Source organism: Chiloscyllium punctatum, chromosome 2, assembly GCF_047496795.1.
Source record: "Chiloscyllium punctatum isolate Juve2018m chromosome 2, sChiPun1.3, whole genome shotgun sequence".
In the NCBI taxonomy this organism is placed as follows: Eukaryota; Metazoa; Chordata; class Chondrichthyes; order Orectolobiformes; family Hemiscylliidae; genus Chiloscyllium; species Chiloscyllium punctatum.
The window spans coordinates 36049421-36070054 of record NC_092740.1 but is presented as its reverse complement, the minus strand read 5'-3'; the positions used below and the strand labels follow the sequence as shown (position 1 = coordinate 36070054).

At 40.5% G+C, this 20634-nt stretch overlaps 1 protein-coding gene across 1 annotated transcript in view; it reads left to right on the top strand.

Annotated features, from left to right (window-relative positions):
• Positions 1 to 20634, top strand: part of LOC140492269 (interleukin-31 receptor subunit alpha) — a 132317-nt gene that overhangs the window by 21438 nt on the left and 90245 nt on the right. Inside the window, exon 2 of the mRNA XM_072591216.1 lies at positions 14169 to 14272. Coding sequence (XP_072447317.1) covers positions 14169 to 14272 — 104 coding nt within the window. The remainder of the gene's footprint in view (positions 1 to 14168; positions 14273 to 20634) is intronic.

The following is a 20634-nucleotide window of genomic DNA, read 5'->3' as shown; positions in this document are numbered from 1 at the left end:
AGTGGCCTACTATTAGAATTTTGTGAACCAATTGGAAAATTTCATCATGATACCCAGTTGAACATTACTCACAGCTGGTGTTTGAAGTGGTCTCTATTACCTTGCTAGCACCTTGTCTTTTGTATAATAACATTGAGGTACAGGATCTGATTGAGTTTTTGAATAAGCTCTCTCAATTCAGGATCCATCTGTTACATTTCCATTAAAGAAAATGGGTTAAACATGTCAGCCTCATTCTCATTTACTTTTTTGAATAAAATGCCAGATAACAGAACTTCCAAGCCATCTCCATATTGTAGCAATTTATCCTCTTCCTGTCTAATTTTGTGGGCCTGAGATCTATTCACAACACAGTCAGAAAGCAATCCAGGATGTTCGTCACTTAGATTCTCAGTCTATTTCACTTCTAGATTAAGATGCATAGGAGGGGGAAGGAAAGTGCAGGAGATGGGCACAATTGAAATGTGGATCTTATTCAAGGAACAGCTATTGCATGTCCTTGATAAGTAAATACCTGTCAGGCAGGGAGGAAGTGGTCGATCAAGGGAGCCGTGATTTACGAAAGAAGTTGAATTGCTTGCCAAGAGGAAGAAGAAGGCTTATGTAAGGACTAGATGTGAAGGCTCAGTTAGAGTGCTTGAGAGTTACAAGTTAGCCAGGAAGGACCTAAAAAGATGGCTAATAAGAACTAGAAGGGGACATGAGAAGTCATTGGCAGATAGGGTCAAGAAAAACCCTAAAGCTTTCATTAAGGGGAGACAATGGCCTAGTGGTATTATGGCTGGAATGTTAATCAAGAGACCTAGATCATGTTCTGGGGACCCAAGTTCAAATCCCGCTATGGCAGATGGTGGAGTTTGAATTCAACAAACATTTGGAATTAATGGTCTAATTTTGACCATGAACCCATTGTTGATTGTTGGAAAAACCCATCTAGTTCTCTAATTTCCTTCAGGGTAGGAATTTTCCATCCTTACCTGGGCTGGCCTACATGTGAATCCAGATCCACAATGAGGTGGTTGACACTTAACTGTCTTCTGGGCACTTAGAGATGGACAATAAATGCTGACCTAGACAGCAGCACGTCATCCCATGAATGAATTTTTAAAAAAAGTATATCATGAATAAAAGAATGACTAGAGTAAAGTTAGGGCCAATCGAGTACGGCAGTGGGGAATTGTGCACAGAGTCCTAGGAGAAGTGCCAAATGAATATTTTTCATCAGTATTCACATAGGAAAAAGATAATATTGTTGGGGAGAATACTGAGATCCAGGCTGTTAGACTAGATGGGATTGAGATTGACAAGGAGTAAGTGTTAGAAATTCTGGGAAGTGTGAAATTAGATAAGTCCCCTGGGCCAGATGGGATTTATCCTAGGTATCTCTGAGAAGCCAGGAAGAGATTGCAGAGCCTTTGGCTTTGATCTTTATGTCATCTTTGTCTACAGGAGTAGTGCCAGATGACTGGAGGATAGCAAATGTTGTCCCCTTGTTTACGAAGGGCAGTAGAGACAACCCTGATAATTATAAATCAGTGAGCCTTACTTCAGTTGTGGTTAATGTGTTGGAAAAGGTTATAAGGGTTAGGATTCATAATCATCTAGATAGGAATAAGTTGATTAGGGATAGTCAACACGGTTTTGAGAAGGGTAGGTCGTGCTTCACAAACATTATTGAGTTCTTTGAGAAGGTGACCAAATAGGTGGATGAGGGTAAAGTGGTTGATGTGCTATTTATGGATTTCAGTAAGGCGTTTGATAAGGTTCTCCACGGTAGGCTATTGCACAAAATACAGACGCATGGGATTGAGGGTGATTTAATGGTTTGGATCAGAAATTGGATCAGAAATCAGAAACTGAAAGAAGACAGAGGCTGGTGATTGATGGGAAATCTTCATTCTGGAGTTCAGTTACCAGTGGTGTGCTGCAAGGATCTGTTTTGGGGCCACTGCTGTTTGTCATTTTCATAAATGGCCTGGATGAAGACGTAGAAGGATGGCTTAGTAAATTTGCAGATGACAATAAGATCGGTGGAATTGTGGATAGTGCCAAAGGATGTTGCAGACCGCAGAGGGACATAGATAAGCTGCAGAGCTGTGCTGAGAGATGGAAAATGGAGTTTAATACGGAAACATGTGAGGTGACTTACTTTGGAAGGAGCAACAGGAATAAAAAGTACTGGGCTAATGGTAAGATTCTTGGTAGTGTAGATGAGCAGAGAGATATACATAGATCCCTGAAAGTTGCCACCCAGGTTGATAGGGTTGCTAAGAAGACATATAGTGCATTAGCTTCTATTGGAAGAGAGATTGAGTTTTGGAGCCATGAGGTCATGTTACAGCTGTACAAAACTCTGGTGCGGCCACACATGGAGTATTGCATACAGTTCTGGTCACTGCATTTTAGAAAGGATTCATAGAAAATCAGTGTTGTAAATGTTTGTTTAGATTCATAGAATCCCTATAATGTGGAAACAGGTCCTTTGACCCAACAAGTCCACACTGACCCTCCAAAGAGTAACCCACTCCAACTTATTATCCTATATTTACCCCTGACTAATGCACCTAATCTACACATCTCTGAACACTATGGACAATTTAGCATGGCCAATTCACCGAAACTGCACATCTTTGGATTGTGGGAGGAAACCCGCACAGACATAGGGAGAATGTGCAAACTCCAGACAGACAGTCACCTGAGGTTGGAATTGGACCCGGGTTCCTGGTGCTATGAGGCAGCGGTGCTAACCACTGAGCCACCATGCCACCCCAAATGGATATGGAATCTTTGGAAAAGGTTCAGAGATGATTTACTAGAATGTCACCTGGTATGGAGGAAAGGTCTTATGAGGAAAGGCTGACAGACTTAAGACTGTTTTCATTAGAGAGAAGATTGAGCAGTGACTTAATTGAGACATATAAGATAATCAGAGGGTTAGGTCGGGTGGGCAGTGAGAGCCTTTTTCCTCAAATAGTGATGGCTAGCGTCTAGCTTTAAGTCAAAGGGTGATAGATATAGGACAGATGTCAGAGGTAGTTTTTTTTACTCCGTGAGTAGTAGGGGCATGGAGCGCCTGCCTGCAACAATAGTAGACTCGCCAACTTTAAGGGCATTTAAATGGTCATTGGATAAACAAATGGATGAAAATAGAATAGTGTAGGTTAGGTAGACTTCAGATTGGTTTCACTGGTTAGTGCAACATCGAGGGTTGAAGGATCTGTACTGCACTGTAATGTTCTATGTTCTATTAGTTATTTCAACACACTCGGTAAGTCTAATCTTATGAACATTCCCCAAGATCAAATTAATTTCTTCAGTAATGATTTGATGCCCTTCAACTTTAATTTCATCATTTAGTGAGTCACTCTTTAATCCAATTGTGTATAATGGGACAAGTTTATAATCTCTATGTGTACCTCCAATTAATATTTTCTTTCTCATCACCCCTTCAGAAAGACAAATTGTGTCATCAACCAGCATTGATACATTCTGGCATCTTGTAACATCTTTGATAGTTTGCACCTTTGGTGAGGAAAGTAAGGGAATATCTCTCGTCTCTCAACAAAACCTTTAAACCTTTCCATAATTAATTTACTTATTTTCTTGGAGAAGTAAGGGAACACTTTTCCTTTTGAGATAACATAAATACAAAATAAAACAGAAAAAGAAGTTCACTAGACTAATCCCTGGGATGTTGGGTTTTTTTTAGGAGAGGCTGAGGAAACTGGAATTGTATTCTCTACAGCTTCAAAGAATGATAGCTGCACTTATTGAAACTTACAAAATTCACACAAACAGGATAATTGGATGATTCCTCTGACTGAGGACTATAAAACCATAGATCTAATGTCAGGATAAGTGATAGGTTATTTTATCCCTATGTTGCTCTTATGTTCCCATAGACAGAACATTCAATAATCTGACTTTCAATAGCAGTAATCAAGGAAGAATGTTAGAAGATAGAACAAAGAACAATACAGCGCAGAACAGGCCCTTTGGCCCTGGATATTGCGCTGACCTGTGAACTATACTCAGCTCGTCCCCCGACACTATCCCATCATCATCCATGTGCTTATCCAAGGATTGTTTAAATCTCCTTAATGTGGCTGAGTTGACTACATTAGCAGGTAGGGCATTCCACGCCCTTGCCACTCTCTGCATAAAGAACCTGCCTCTGATGTCTGTCTTAAATCTATCACCCCTCATTACCCCTTGGCTATCCTGAACAATCTGACTCTTCTTAGCAATTTCTAAGGAAGCACACTGTATCACTGCAATGACTTTAATACCCATTTCCTTTTCATGATATGGCCTCTATTGAGAATTCCTCAATTGTTCTAACTCCTGCTATAGTTCTTTCATTTAAATTCCAGCTGTTAGCTTTAGTCTGTTCAGTCTCATTACAATGGAAACAGATTACTTTCTTTTTCTTTTTCTAATTCTTTCATGGGATATAGTTTGCCACTGGCTGGGACAGAATCAGAGATACTATGGTTCTAGAAGCTCTGACCCAGCCACATTGCCTATCACTTTGAGAAGGTGGTGATGTCATCACTTTTAGCCTTTTCTCTTTATTATTTTGGCATCTTTCCTTTTGTTCCTTAAAATAATATCCCTGGATTTTTTTAATCTTTTCACTTGGCGTGTTGATTCCTATATGCCTATTTCCCATATGTAACTATCTGTTTTTATTAATTCACGGTGTATGTGTTATTGCTGGCAGACCAGTATTCACTGCCCATCCCTAATCGTCCAGAGAACAGTTAAGAGTCAACCATCTTGCTGGGGTCTGGAGTCACATGTAGGCCAGACCAGATAAGGATGGCAGTTTCCTTCCCTAAAAGGCATTAGTGAGCCAGGTCAGTTTTTCCCAACAATCAGCAGTGGATCATCATTAGATTCTTAATTTTTGTTGAATTCAAATTCTGTGGTGGAATTTGAACCCAGGTCTCTAGTCCAGCAGTAAGACCACTAGACCATCACCTCCTCTGAAGTTTATCTTTCAGGTAAAATATATGTTTCTGAAATATGTCCTTCAGAAATATATCATTTAGGAAAAATTTATTATCTAAAAAGTACCACAGGTATCCACCAGAAATGCAGCTTCTTAGATTTTTGATAGTGAAGCTCGTCCAAATAACTCTTAATGGTCACCAGAATTAAAATTTGTATTGTCATCATGATTTCCCTCATTCACAATTTTTTGCTCAAACTTCAGTAACTAAAACAACCTTGACTGCAAGATCAAAATCCAATAACATCTTTACAATGAGGAACTGGACGATGTACATTCACCTTCGGAGCTTTTTAGGCTCTGTATTTCCCAGAAAAGCATTTTGAGTTCTTCACAAATGCAACATTTTAGCTACTGTTAGCCAGTGTCATTTGCTTTATGGATTGTTATTTTAAAAAAAATTTCCACAAGATCAGCTGATATTCTAAATGAATACTTCAAATAACGCAGCTTCTTAACACGTAAAACAAACCGTCTAACATTTCACACTAACACCCAAAAGTGGAATATGTCGTGGAACATTGTCTCCACTATTCTTTAATTTTCACCCCATTCCTCCCCCTTATCGCTCATCCCTTTTCCTTCAATCACTCTTTCCTCTGTTTCTCTTTTTGATCCCAACTCTCACTGCCCATTCTTATCACTGCTTTTCCACAAAGTTTTCTTTCCCTTTCACAATTTTCCCCACCCAATGTTCTAATTCCTCTCCCCTATCTGATACCTTCCTTATTGCTTACACGATCGTTCATTTGCTATCCCATATGTGCTTCAGTTATGAGGTTCTGAAACTGAATTGAAATAAAATATATCACTTCTACTCTCGGTTGCAAACAAATCAAACATTAAATTGGATAATGTCTTTACTTTGAATATGTTGATCGATTTTGCTGAGCACTTAAAGAATTAATATCATGAGCATCAAGATAGTCATCATCTTACTTTTTAAAAAAAAGTTATGCAATAACTTCTTTCAATGCTGATATTTCAGCATGTTCAAACGTTCAACTACAATCACTCATTGAGAACTATGAAAAAATGCTTGTAGAAAAAATGCTTAGTGACTGATTTCACGTTTTCTGAAACTAACAAGAATGTAACTTACAACATGGGAAATCTGAAGGGAGTTTTATATTAAAAAGAAGCATTTTGTTGCCCTTATCTGAGTTGAATCAAGTGCTGATTAATTACGGCATTCAAAGTTAACAGTTTGAATCAGGCACAGTTTACTTTTACACATTCTACCTTGTTCAGATTCTAACTCCTATGATACCCATTACGTATGGATCAATAAGGCTGAGCTTGCCCCCATTGCTCAGTCCTTTGAGTATAGGAGTTGGAAAGTCATGTTGAGGTTGTACAGGACATTGATGAGGTCTTTTCTGGAATACTGTGCCCAGCTCTGGTCGACCAGTTATAGGAAGGATATTATTAAGCTGGAGAGGGTTCAGAAGAGATTTACCAAGATGTAGCTGGGTATGGAAGGTTTGAGTTTTGAAGAAAGGCTGCATGGGCTGGTACCGTTTTCACTGGAGTGTAGGAGGCTGAGAGGTAACCTTATAGAATTTTTAAAAATCATAAGGGTTACAGAAAGAGTTAATGATGGGTGTCTTTTCCTTAGGATGGGGAATTTCAAGACCAGGAGGCATATTTTTTAAAAAACACAAGAGGGCAAATATTTTACACAGAGGATGGTTCACATGCGGGATGAACTTCCTGAGGAAATGATGGATGTGGGCACAGTTACAATATTTAAAAGCCACTTAGATAAATACATGAATAGGAAAGATTTGGAGGGAGGTGGGGCAAGAGCAGGCAGGTGGCACCAGTTTACTTTGGAATTCTGCTTGGCATGGACTGGTTGGATCATAGGGTTTGACTTCGTGCTGATTAACTCTATGGCTGTGTGTCTATGACAGATGAGGAACAGCAAAAGGCTAGAGAAAAAAAAAAGTTCATAACTCACAGCAACATGTATTACAGTAAGGAAGAATGATTGTAGGAAGGGGGATAAACTAACTGTAGAAAAATAAAAGCACAGAAAATAGGAGCAGGAATAGGCCATTCAGCCCTTTGAGCCCGCTCTGACATTCAACAATAGGTGCCATCTCAGCTGAGAGAACACATTAAAGTCTGTCTGTGTCCCAATGTTGAGTCAGATTGGTTCTATTTCTAAAATGGGATTTACAGAATCTCACATGGATTTATGCAGTTTTTGAGCAAAATAAAATGCAATTCTGAAAATACTAATTCACCCCATGAACTTATATGTGTGCCCGTGCAGGAGAGACAGAGTGGAGTGTGTGTGAGTGCAAGTGCAAACGAAAGAGTGTGTGTATGTGTGTGTAAGCTTGGTCAAGTGTGTGTGTGAGTGTGATGGGATATAAGCCTGTGAGAGGGTGCATTTTGGGTGTGAGTGTTGGGGAGTTCATGTGCGTGCGTATGAGAGAGAGTCTGCGTGAGTGTGTATGTGTCTGATAATGTATAGTGCAGTGGAGTTTAGTGTAGTGTGACATGAGCTCAATGTCCCAGTTGAAGCCATCCCAATGGGTACTAAACTTGACTACCTGTCTCTGCTTGGCCACTTTGCATTGTTGCTTGTCCTGAAGTCTGCCTTGGAGGATGGTGACCTGTAGGTCCAAGACCAAAGAAGTGATTGTTTCACCTTGTAGAAGAGTTTAGGACCAAAGGGCATAGTGTCAGAGGTGTTGTTTATTTAACACAGAGATAAGGAGTAATTTCCTCTCTCGGGATAGTCATCCTGTGAAATTCTTTCCTGCAGACATTGTCTAGGCTGAGTAATTAAAGTATATTCAAGATCAAAGTAAACAAATCTTTAATCAGTGAAAGAATTGAAAGTTATGGGTATAAGGCAGGAAAATAAAGTTGAAGGCTGCCAGGTCAGCACGGTGGCTCAGTGCTTAGCACTGGTGTCTTATAGCACCAGTGACCTGGGTTTGATTCCAGCCGGTGTCTGAGCCCTGTCTGTGTGGAGTTTACACATTCTCACTGTGTCTGTGTGGGTTTCCTCTCACAAAGATGTGCAGGTCAGGTGAATTGGCCATGCTAAGTTGCCCATAGTGTTCAGGGATGTGTAGGTTAGGTGCATCAGTTGGGATAAATGTAGAGTAATACTGTAGGGGAATGGGTCGAGGTGGGTTACTCTTCAGAGGGTCAGTATGGAATTGTTGGGCCAAATGGCCTGGTTCCTTTCTGCAGGGATTCAATGATTCTGTTCTATATTAGACATGATCTCATTGAATGGCAGAGCACACAATTACTTCCTTCTGGTCCTTTCTCTTATGGACTTAAGGACATTGCATGAGGCCTTTGTAGGACCTATCCTTTGCCTCTGTCTGAAATATGAGTAGCTAAGATGTGTTTCTCTGATATTTAATAGCAGGTACAAAAAACATTTTGAGGGCCAGGAATGCTGGTAATTGGGATTTTATTATGCACTTCCTTTACTACAGCTACACAGTAACATTTGATGGTCCTGAATAGGGTTACACCCGAAACATTGACTTCTGTGTCTCCTGATGCTGCCTGGCTTGCTGTGTTCTTCCAGCCTCCTGCTTGTCTACCCAGCAACATTGGTGTGTCACAGCTGACCTCTATATTATTGAGAAGTTGAAGATAATAACAATAGCTATATAAGATAGCTAGTCTTCCTCCATGTTTCAAAGTCCAAACTGATCTTCAACTGTAAAACCACTCTTAGATTTAAACAAATGTGTTAAAGTATTTGGTAAGCTGCTTCTGTTAGCATCCCTCAATTTACTGAACTCCATCTGAAGCATCTGGAGTGGTTGACTTCTCTGTTTCAAATAGGCAGCTGTTGCTACAGCAGTAAGCAGTTGATGAGGTTTGGTTAACCGTAAGGAGGGAATGAGAAAACATTTAAATATATAATTTCACAGACCAAAATGAATATGTATCATTTTAACTCTACACTGCTATTGTGAAAGCAGGTTCTGTGTAAATGCCCCCTGGTTTTCAAAGGTAATTAAACAAAATACTCTAAAATGTTTACTTCTTGTATTTGATGGTCATGTATGAGCACATTTACAGTCGTATTTCTAAGTACCAACATGCCATGTCATTTTTAAATAAAAATTTATGTCGTGAGATTGCCCTGCATACTATTAGTATGATTGGTCAATGCAGTTTAAATTCTAGATATTACAAAACGCCCAAAGATCAAATTATCTAGCAAATTTCAAAGTAATAAAAACTACCATTGACTATTTTTGAAAGGAAGAATAGTTTACAAATCATTTCCCAAACTGAAATAATTTGGAATTACCATTGTCAATTTCCAAATGTTGTCTCTTCCAATGATAGCAAGAAAATATGTTAAGGAGGAGGTATTTGCCTCTGCACTTGTTGACTGTGAATGTGAGTGTGAACAGCAAAATAAATGGTACAGCCTGAAAATCACACTGCATCACCTCCAATCACACCTCCCATCACTTTAATTCAGTTTTAAAGTTGCCTTGCACCAATCTGAATATTGTTTTTCATCTTCTTCCTTTTGGACAGACTATTCCTTATTCTGCCATTCACAGTCACACTGTACAATTGCTTTGTTTATTTTTACCACAACCCTTTGTCTTTTCTCCATGATTTTTTTTGTCATTTGATCTTTCGTGTCCTCCAACCTATCCTAGACCTTCCCTTTCTTTCTTCCAGCCCCCCGACTCATCCAACTGCATCAGATCCTCATATGCCGACATTCCTTCAGGTCGAAAGAAATGATATTCAACTCAAAGCTTTAACTCTATTTCTCCCTCACACAGATGCTACTGGACTGGCGAATTATTTCCAACAATTTCTATTCCAGGTTTCTAGCATCCACACTATTTTGCGTTAGTTTTTTGCTCACCACCACTTCTCTTTCAGGAATTCTAAATGTACCGGTGATCAGACCATTTGATTCAGTGTTGTTTGTGCAACTTGCTGTGTGCAACCTGTTTTTCATGTTTCCTATGTTACAAGAAGAAACACATTTTGAAAGCCCTTTTTTCAGTGGTTTGTGACATCCTGAGGTCAAACTGGTTATGACACAAATGCAAGCCTTTCTTTTTCCTTTTGTCTTAGCTCACTCATATACACTGCCTAGGTAGAGCACAAGCCAGGTATCTAACGTCCCAGCTGGAAAACTGCATGGGTGAGGGAGGTTCAGAGGTGAACAGAACCTGGAAGTGTTCTAGTCTTTGTAACTTATCAGCAGTGAGCTTTCTTCATTAGACAGGCATACAAATTCTTGCATGTTGCACAGTCAACCTCAATGACTTCTAGTTCTTTGAACCGTTTCTACAAATGAGCAATGTGATTTGATGACCTGATACGATTAACACCATTGAGACTGTTGCAAAGATGTTGTACAAAAGGACTCACAGTTAGAACTGATTGCATAACATGATTTAGTTCAGTGCAGGGGGTTGGAATATTATGTGGTAGGCATCAACGTGTCTAGCTCAGTATTGATCCAAACACAATGTTCTATATTGCAACTGTAAAATCAAAAGGCGCAGTTTCCAGAAAGATTCTTAATGTCTTCGAATAACTATTTTTGTACAAGAAGTAAATCCCTTAGCTGTACATTGTCGATAAGCTCTGCCTACCATCTTGTATCTAGGAAAAGGAGAAGAGAATCAATGCATCTGAATGGTAATTTGGAAATTTATATAATTTATGGTGGCTCAATGCCTTACAGCACCAGGATTCCCGGATTCAATTCCATCCTCGGGCGACTGTCTGTATGGAGTTTGCACATTCTCCCCGTGTCTGCGTGGGTTTCCTCCAGGTGCTCCGATTTCCCCCCACAGTCCAAAGATGTGCAGGTTAGGTGAATTGACCATGCTAAATTGCCCTTAGTGTTAGGTGCATTAGTTGGAGGGAAATGAGTCTGGGTGGGTTACTCTTTGGAGGGTTGGTGTGGACTTGTTGGGCCGAAGGGCCTGTTTCCATCTGTAAGGAATCTAATCTAATCTACAGACCAGATAAGAAGTTACAGGTCCACAGAATAACCTCGTATTCAGCTATCAACAAACTTTATATATTAAAAGGCAATGTGAGAATAGCTTAGCAGAAAAATTAATTTGTAATCAAATGGTATTACACTGTAGCTAAAAATGATGCTGATCAGACTTCATCTGAAACATAAATTACAGGAGGAACATAATGTGGCAGCTCACTGTGGCACTAATTACAATATCAGAACTGCTGATAGACTAGCAGATATTCTGGAGAACCTGCATAAACATCTATCTTCATGATTCCTCCAGAGTTTACCCTAATCTTCTACTAATCACCTGCCAGCAATAAGATGGATATAAGGGGTCCCCTGCATTGTCTTTTGTAAAACAATGTCCCCAGCGAGGTATTGGAGAAAAGCGATTTATTTCCAGCATGTACAGAAAGTTTGGAGATGGTATCCAGGCTGCAATAAGAAAGCATGAGGGTATTTGCTGCTCCTGTCTGGGACAACATAATTGAAATGTTTCTTCAATAAAAGTTGCTTCTTCGTATCATGTTGGTGATCATCAGACAGGGCACATGCTTAAAATGTTCACCTGGATTGTCCACTGGTTAGGCAGTTATTATTCTAGTGTAGATGGGAGTTCAGGCTTTCCATTGCAGATGGGGGAATCCCATTGTAGGAATTGCCAGGGAACTTTGATTTTCCACTGGGCATTTCCACTCCACCTGGGAGTCTCCATTTAAATCAAAGACTTTAGGTGCTTCCAATGAAATTAAATAAAATAGTTACTCAGGAAAATTTAAATGTTAAATAGCTGGAAAATAATGCTGGAGGAATAGAAGTGGGGAACAAGGAAGTGGCTGAGGAACTGAATAATTACTTTGCATCAGTCTTCATGGTGGAAGACACGAGTAAAATCCCAAAAGTTCAAGAGAGTGAAGGGTAAGAGCTGAGTATGGTGGTGATCACCAAGGAGAAGATGCTAGAAAAACTGAAAGGTCTGAAAGTGGATAAATCACTTGGACTATACCCCATAGTTCTAAGGGAGATAGCTGAAGAGATAGTGGAGGCATTAGTGGTGATATTTCAGGAATCACCAGAGTCAGAGAGGGTCTCAGAGGACTGGAAAATTGCTAACATTGCACCCCTGTTTAAAAAGGGAGTAAAGCAAAAGACAGAAAGTTACAGACTGATTAGCCAAACCTCAGTCATTGTAAGATTTTGGAGTTCATTGTGAAGGGTGAAATTTCTGAATGCTTGGAAGTGTATGGTAAAATAAGGCAAGGTCTGTATGGTTTCATCAAGGGGAGGTCATGGCTGACAAATCTGCTGGAATTCTTTGAGGAGATAATGAGCAGGTTAGACCAAGGAGAGCCAATGGATTTTATTTACCTGGACTTCAAGAAGGCCTTTGACAAGGTGCTGCACAGGAGGCTACGGGTAAGATAAGGGCCCATGGTGTCAGAGGCAAGGTGCTCGCATGGATAGAAGCTTGGCTGTTTTGCGGAAAGAAAGTTGGGGATAAAAGAATCTTTCTCAGGATGGCAGCTGGTGACAAGTGGTGTTCCGCAAGGGTAGATGTTGGGACCTCAACTTTTCACTTTATACATTAACAATCTAGATGAAGTAACTGAGGGCATTCTGGCTAAGTTTGCAGATGACACTAAGATAGATAAAAGGACATGTCGTTTTGAGGAGGCAGGAGGCTGCAAAAGGATTTTGACAGGTTAGGAGAGTGGACAAAGAAGTGCCAGAGGGAGTACAAAGTGGGAAAGCGTGAGGTCATGCACTTTGGTTGGAAGAATAGAAGAATAGACTATTTTCTAAATGGGGAGAAAATTCAGAAGTCTGAAGTGCAAAGAGACTTGGGAGTTCTAGTCCAGGATTTTGTCAAGGTAAACTTGCAGGTTGCAGTTAGGAACGTAAATGTAATGTTGGCATTTATTTTGAGAGGACTGGAATATAAAAGCAGGGATGTACTTCTAAGGCTCTGGTCAGACCACATTTAGAGTATTATGTGCAATTTTGGGCCCCATATCTCAGGAAGGATATAGTGGCCCTGCAGCAGGTTTAGATGAGGTTCATGAGAATGGTCCCAGGAATGAAAAGCTTAATATATGAGGAATGTTTGAGGATTCTGGGGCTATACTTGATGGAGTTTAGAAGGATGAGGGGGGAATCTAATAAAAACATACAGAATACTGAATGGCTTGGACAAAGTAGATGTTGGGAAGATGTTTCCATTGGTAGCACAGCCTTACAATAAAGGGAAGACCTTTTAGAATGGAAATAAAGAGAAACCTCTTCAGGCAGAGAGTGGTGAATTGATGGAATTCACAGCCACAAAAGGCTGTGGAGGCTGGGTCATTGAGTATATTTAAAACAGAGATTGATAGGTTCTTGATTGTCAAGAGGATCAAGGGTTATGAAGGGAAAGCAAGAGAATGGGGTTGAGAAAGTTATCAGCCATTGAGTGTCAGATCAGACTTGATGGGTTGAATGGCCTAATTTCTGCTCCTATGTCTTATGGTCTAACACTTGAGTACCTATTCAACTGAAACCATACTTATCTCATTACCCACTCTATACCCACCTCAGAACATTATCCTTACATTCTGGAGGGGTAAGGGTCATCATGTTTTCTCTGTCATCACACTCTGCCACTGTACACATTTCCCACCAAGCTTCATGGGCTACCATTCTCATTACTCAATGCAGCATCTTCCCTCAAAAGCTCTCACTTACACCAGTACCACCCACCCCTGCAGGATGCTAACCTTTCCCTACTCACTCACCCGAGACACCTCACCACCTTTCCTGTTCCTGCAACTCATTAACAGCTCTTTCATCCACTTTCATCTCTCTTATTCCCTCCCTTTGTCTCAATGCAGGAGAAAACAGCCCACAATGGAGATAAAAAGGCCATGGGGGGTGAAGGGGTGGCTAATAATCATCTTCTTGCCCCATACATGGAAAAGGTAGTTCAGCTTGTGGGATAGGACCATAACTGCTCATGTGATGATGCTGAAAGCTCCATGTCCTGGTAACCAAGTAAGTTTCATTGTTCTCTGCTGTTTTGTTTCTTCATTTCTGGCAGAATTGAACGTATTCTGAACGTGCTCAAGCTTCCATACCTGTTGTGGAACGCATTCACTCTTTTGTTTTATGCAGATATGATTGTTCACCCTACAGTCATTGCTAACAAGAGAAAAAACCCTCTGGACATCAGCTCTTATCTCATCTATGAGCAAGAAGCCAGTGAACTCTTCCAGGATGTACCAGCAAGACTGTCTCCTGCAAACTCCAGCAGCTCAGAGATTTTCACATTGCTGGGGATTTGACCTAGATTAGCATCTAAAAGTGGTTTATAAAGTTTTAGCAAGACTTCCTTATTTTTATAATCCATTCCTTTTGAAATAAAGCCACCAGTCCATTTGCCTTCTCTATTATCTGCTGAACTTGTAAGATAACTTTTTGTGATTTATATATGTGAGAACTCCCAAAATACGTCTGTATTGCAGTTTCTACAGTAATATTCAGTTATGTTGTTATTTCTGCCTAAGTATATATAACTCATATTTTTTTCCAATTATACACCATCCCCAATTTTTGACCACTCACTTAGCTTGTCTATATCCATCTGTGGACCTTTTGTGTCATCCTCACTACTTGCCTTCCCATCTATTTTTGTGTCATCCAGAAACTCGTCAATAGTACATTCATTTCTCCCAGATAAGTCTTTAATATAAATTGTAAATAGTTGTGGAACCAGCACTTATCTCAGTTGCAGTCCCCTAGTTACAGATTGCCAACCCAAAAACCTCCTCTAATCCAAACTCTCAGTTTTCTATTGGTTAGCCAATCCTCTATCTGTGCAAATATACTGCCTCCAACACCATGCATTCTTACCTTATTAAGTAGCTTTATAAGCAATACTTTACAAAATTCCACTTGAAAATCTAAATACATGGCATCTAATGGTCCCCTTTATCTATCCTGATTGTTACCTCCTCAATGAATTGAAATAAACTTGATAGATTTGATATTTCCTTCAAGAAACCATGCCAACTCTGCTTGATTTTATTACATACTTCCCAGTGACAGATGTTAAACTAACTAACCTATAGTCACCTGTTTTATGTCTTTGTTCTGTTTTAAAAATGAGTGGTTCATTGGCAGTTTTCTAATTCTCTGGAATCTAAAGGTTCTTAGAAGAATTTCAGTTTGTGTATCTTAGGACACACCAAAGAATTTATCAACCATTAACTTCATTTGTGTCTGTAGTCCTTTTTCTTTTTGATAGATATTTTATTTATCTCTTTTGCCCTTAGCTCACCACACCTCCCCCACTTTGCCCCTTCTGATTAATTAGTAATTTTGGAATGCTGTTAGTGTTGTTTATAATGAGGACTGATGCAAAGTATGTATTCAATTCTTCTGCCATTTCCTGATTCTTCATTACTATTTTCCCAACCTCATCCTCTGAGGAGCCAATGTTCACTTTTCCCTCTCGCTTCATTTTAATATATTTAACGAAGCATTTACAATCCTTTTTTGTGCTACTTGCTATGTTACCCTCAAAGTTTGTTTTTTCCTCTTTCGTTGTTTCATTATCTTTTGTTGGTCTTGAAAACTTTACTGTCCTGTGGAGTATTGTTAATCATTGCTACATTGTGTGCCCTTTTCTTTCAATCAGATGCTATCCGAAGTTTGGTTCTGAGAAAGGGTCGCTGCAAACAAAACATTAACTCTGATTTCCCTCCACAAATACTCCCGAACCTACTGAGTGCTTCCAGCAATTTTTGCTTTTATTTCTGATTTTCACCATCTACAGTGCTGTCAGTTTTTATTTGTTGTCCTAAGTTCCTTGATTAATCATAGTTTGTTTATCCCATTCCTAGATTCCTTCTTCTTAATTGGCATGGACGATTTTCTATGTTGCCTCCCTGGTGCCAAGGTCACGGCCATTCTTTATCAACAATCTTCTTTCTGTTAAACTGCTTTCCCAGTTGATTCTAGCCCATTCTGCCCTTATTCCTTTATAATTATCCCTGTTACATTTAGCAGAATTATTTCTGAGTGTCTCTCTCTTGAACTGAATGCTAAATTCTACCATGCTATGGTGACTGTAACCGAGAGGATCTTTATTCTGAGATCATTTATTAAAACTGCCTCATGACACATTGTCTGATTCAAAGTAGCTTGATCCCTGTTTGGATCCACAAATATTGTCCCAGGAAACTGTCCTGGACACACTGTGAATTTCTGTTGGCTGCCTCTGTCAATTTGATTCTCCCAATCTACGTGAAGATTAAAGTCACCCATAACTAAAATATTGCCCTTTTTTTATCTCCTGCTTTATCCTCTGATGTACTAGGGGTCTGTAAATTACTCCCACTAGTATCTTCTTCCCTTGTTTCCCTTTATAATCTGACTTGCTTTCCATATTAAGTTTTAGATAATTATTTAACTATAGTATTCACCTACTTATGTAGCTTTTTGCATGTTTTGTTAACTTCAACACCAATGTATATATCATATTAAATTTTAAGAATAGAATAAACCTTGACCAGATGTAAGATACTCAACTCCTTTCTCTTTCGTGGAGCAAGAATCTATTTCTCCAGGACAAGAAGGATAGAAAAGGTCAAAGAAACAAACACCTCCTTCTCCTTTTCCTGAACTACCCACTCAAAAACTCCCACATTTGTACTCAATTACAGTAGCTGCCCCAATTTCCTACCTGTTCTGTTGATACCTAAATGAATAACGAACTCTGCCTGTACATCCTCCTCCTCAACAATAATCTGCAGCTACTTAGTGACACCCATGACTCGAGCATCATGAGGCAACATAGTAAACACAATTCATGGCACTATGGCCACCAGAATTGCAGTGGGATTGGGATTTCCATTCATTCATTCAGTGATTGGGTCAATTTCATATTTGCGTGTGCATTCTACAGGTGTATTGTGAATGGAGGTGGCTACCCAAAGTATCCAACAGCCTATTATGAAGGCCATCTAACCTATTATAGTCACTCGAGTTGAACTGAACAAGTCTAATGGCAAGTCTTGCCATTAAGGAACAGGTTTTTGCCATTTGATCAAAAATACCGCATTAACCTGACTCACTTCCCAACGGTATCAAAGACTGACTCACAGTGCTCAAATAAATCTTGCTCAAAACGCATGTATAACACTCATCAGCAACTATGCATCAACAATAATACACATGGACAAGATTAAAGATTAAATGAGGGTCACAGCACAATTATCACAAGAATGATAGAATAGATTAAACCCAGTGATTTTAATGTTCATGTTGGTACTGGCTGTAATATATGAAGGGGAGTGCCGGGACACCACAGCATTGGAAGAATAAACTTCAATGACTGGCTTTGAACAAAAAACAAATAAAATTTACAGCCCAGGAACAGGCCCTTCACGCTCTAAGCCTCAGCTGATCCAAATCCCCCGTCTAAACCTGTCACCCAATTCCTAAGCATCTGTGTCCATCTGCTCCCCACCTACTCATGCATCTGTCCAGATGCATCTTAAATGAATCTATCTTGCCTGCCTCTACCACCTCTGCTGGCAACGCGTTCCAGACACCCACCACGCTCTATGTAAAGTACTTGCGCCATGTCCCCTTAAACTTTTCACTTCTCACCTTGAAAGCGTGGCCTTTCGTTATTGAATCCTTCACCTTGGGAAAAAGCTGATCTCTATCTACCCTGTCTATACCCTTCATGATTTTGTAGACTTCAATCTGGTCCCCCATCAATCTCCTTTTTTCTAATGAAAACAGTCCTAACCTACTCAACCTCTCTTCATAGCTAGCACCTTCCATACCAGGCAACATCCTCGTAAACCTTCTCTGCACCCTCTCCAAAACGTCCACATCCTTTTGGTAATATGGCAACCAGAACTGTACACAGTATTCTAAATGTGGCCGAACCAATGTCTTGTACAATTTTAACGTGACCTGCCAGCTCTTACACTCAATACCCTGTCCAATGAAGGCAAGCATACCGTATGCTTTCTTGACCACTCTATCCACCTGTGTAGCAACCTTCAGGGTATAATGGACCTGAACTCCAAGATCTCTCTGCTCATCAACTTCTCCCAAGGTTCTTCCATCTACTGTATAAATCATTCTAGAATTAGATTTCCCAAAATGCATCACTTCACATTTACCTGGATTGAACTCCATCTGCCACTTCTCTGCCCAACTCTCTAGTCTATCTATATTTTCCTGTAATCTTGGCTATCTAACAGAAGGCAGAGAGTTGGGATAAAAGGTTCATTTTCAGAATGGCAGCCGGTGACGAGCGGTGTCCCGCAGGGTTCGGTGCTGGGGCCACAGCTGTTCGCATTATATATTAATGATTTGGATGAGGGAACCGGGGGCATTCTAGCGAAGTTTGCCGATGATACAAAGTTAGGTAGACAGGCAGGTAGTACTGAGGAAGTGGGGAGGCTACAGAAGGATCTAGACAGGTTGGGAGAGTGGTCCAGGAAATGGCTGATGGAATTTAACGTGAGCAAGTGCGAGGTCTTGCACTTTGGCAAAAAGAATATAGGAATGGACTACTTTCTAAATGGTGAGAAACTTAATAAAGCCAAAGCACAAAGGGATCTGGGAGTGCTAGTCGAGGATTCTCTAAAGGTAAACATGCAGGTTGAGTCTGTGATTAAGAATGCGAATGCAATGTTGTCTCTTATCTCAAGAGGGTTGGAATATAAAAGCAGAGATGTACTACTAAGACTTTATAAAGCTCTGGTTAGGCCCCATTTGGAGTACTGTGTCCAGTTTTGGTCCCCACACCTCAGGAAGGACATACTGGCACTGGAACGTGTCCAGCGGAGATTCACACGGATGATCCCTGGAATGACAGGTCTAGCATATGAGGAACGGCTGAGGATACTGGGATTGTATTCGTTGGAGTTTAGAAGATTAAGGGGAGATCTAATAGAGACGTACAAAATAATACATGGCTTTGAAAAGGTGGATGCTAGAAAATTGTTTCTGTTAGGCGAGGAGACTAGGACCCGTGGACACAGCCTTAGAATTAGAGGGGGTCATTTCAGAACGGAAATGCGGAGACATTTCTTCAGCCAGAGAGTGGTGGGCCTGTGGAATTCATTGCCACGGAGTGCAGTGGAAGCCGGGACGCTAAATGTCTTCAAGGCCGAGATTGATAGGTTCTTGTTGTCTAGAGGAATTAAGGGCTACGGGGAGAACGCTGGCAAGTGGAGCTGAAATGCGCATCAGCCATGATTGAATGGCGGAGTGGACTCGATGGGCCGAATGGCCTTACTTCCACTCCTATGTCTTATGGTCTTATGGTCTTATACTTTCTGCTCCTACACCAATCATCGTGTCATCTGCAAACTTGCTGATCATACCAACAGTGTCCTCTTCCAGATCATTTGTGTATATCACAAACAACAGTGGCCCCAACACTGACCCCTGTGGAACACCACTGGTCACCTTTCTCCATTTTGAGTAACTCCCTTCAACTACTAGTCTCTGCCTCCTGTTGCTCAACCAGTTCTTTATCCACCTAGCTAGAACACCCTGCACACCATGTGACTTCACCTTCTCCATTAGCTTACCTGGGGAACCTTATCAAACGCCCTACTAAAGTCCATGTATATGACATCTATAGCCCTTCCTTCATCTTTCAACTTGATCACTTCTTCAAAGAACTCTATGAAGTTGGTAAGGCATGATCTCGCCCATTCTTTTCCAAATACAAGTAGATTTCTATCCATCAGTACCTTCTCCAGCAACTTTCTCACCACTGACATCAGGCTCACTGGTCTGTAGTTACCTGGAATATCCCTACTACCCTTCTTGTACAGGGGGATAACATGAGCAACCCTCTCGTCCTCTGTCTAGGCACAATGAATTTAATCTCACAGTGACAAATATAATCTTCCAGCAAGTTGAAAAACTGAAAGCTAGATCTAATTATGGACACTACTAGACAATGTTATTGCACGAGAGTGGGGCGGCATGGTGGCACAGTCGTTAGCACTGCTGCCTCACAGCACCAGGGACCCAGGTTCGATTCCAGTCTTGGGCGACTGTCTGTGTAGAGTTTGCACATTCTCCCTGTGTCTGCGTGGGTTTCCTCCGGGTGCTTCGGTTTCCTCCACAATCCAAAGATGTGCAGGTCAGGTGAATTGGCCATGCTAAACTGCCCATAGTGATGCGTGCATTAGTCAGAGGGAAATGTAGTGAAATGGGTCTGGGTGGGTTACTCTTCAGAGTGTCGGTGTGGACTTGATGGGCAGAAAGGCCTGTTTCCGCACTGTAGGGAATCTAATCTAAACAGAGAGATGTCAAGGTCCCATGCTCTATTCACTGCTTCAGAAATGCTGAACACTGGTCAGATTACTGGCTGGCAAGAACAACACGCTTTTGAAGACAGTACCTGCCTAATCAAACCACAAAGGAAGCTTGGCAGAAATATCTGAACATATGTTGCCAAGAGACAAGAACTGGAACAAAAGTTAAACGTAGAACTTGCTGGTGTCACAGAATATAACACAGACTTCATTTTTGGAAGCAGATAAAGAATGTCACTCATAGCATAGCATCTGTAGTCATCTTGGATTCATCAAAC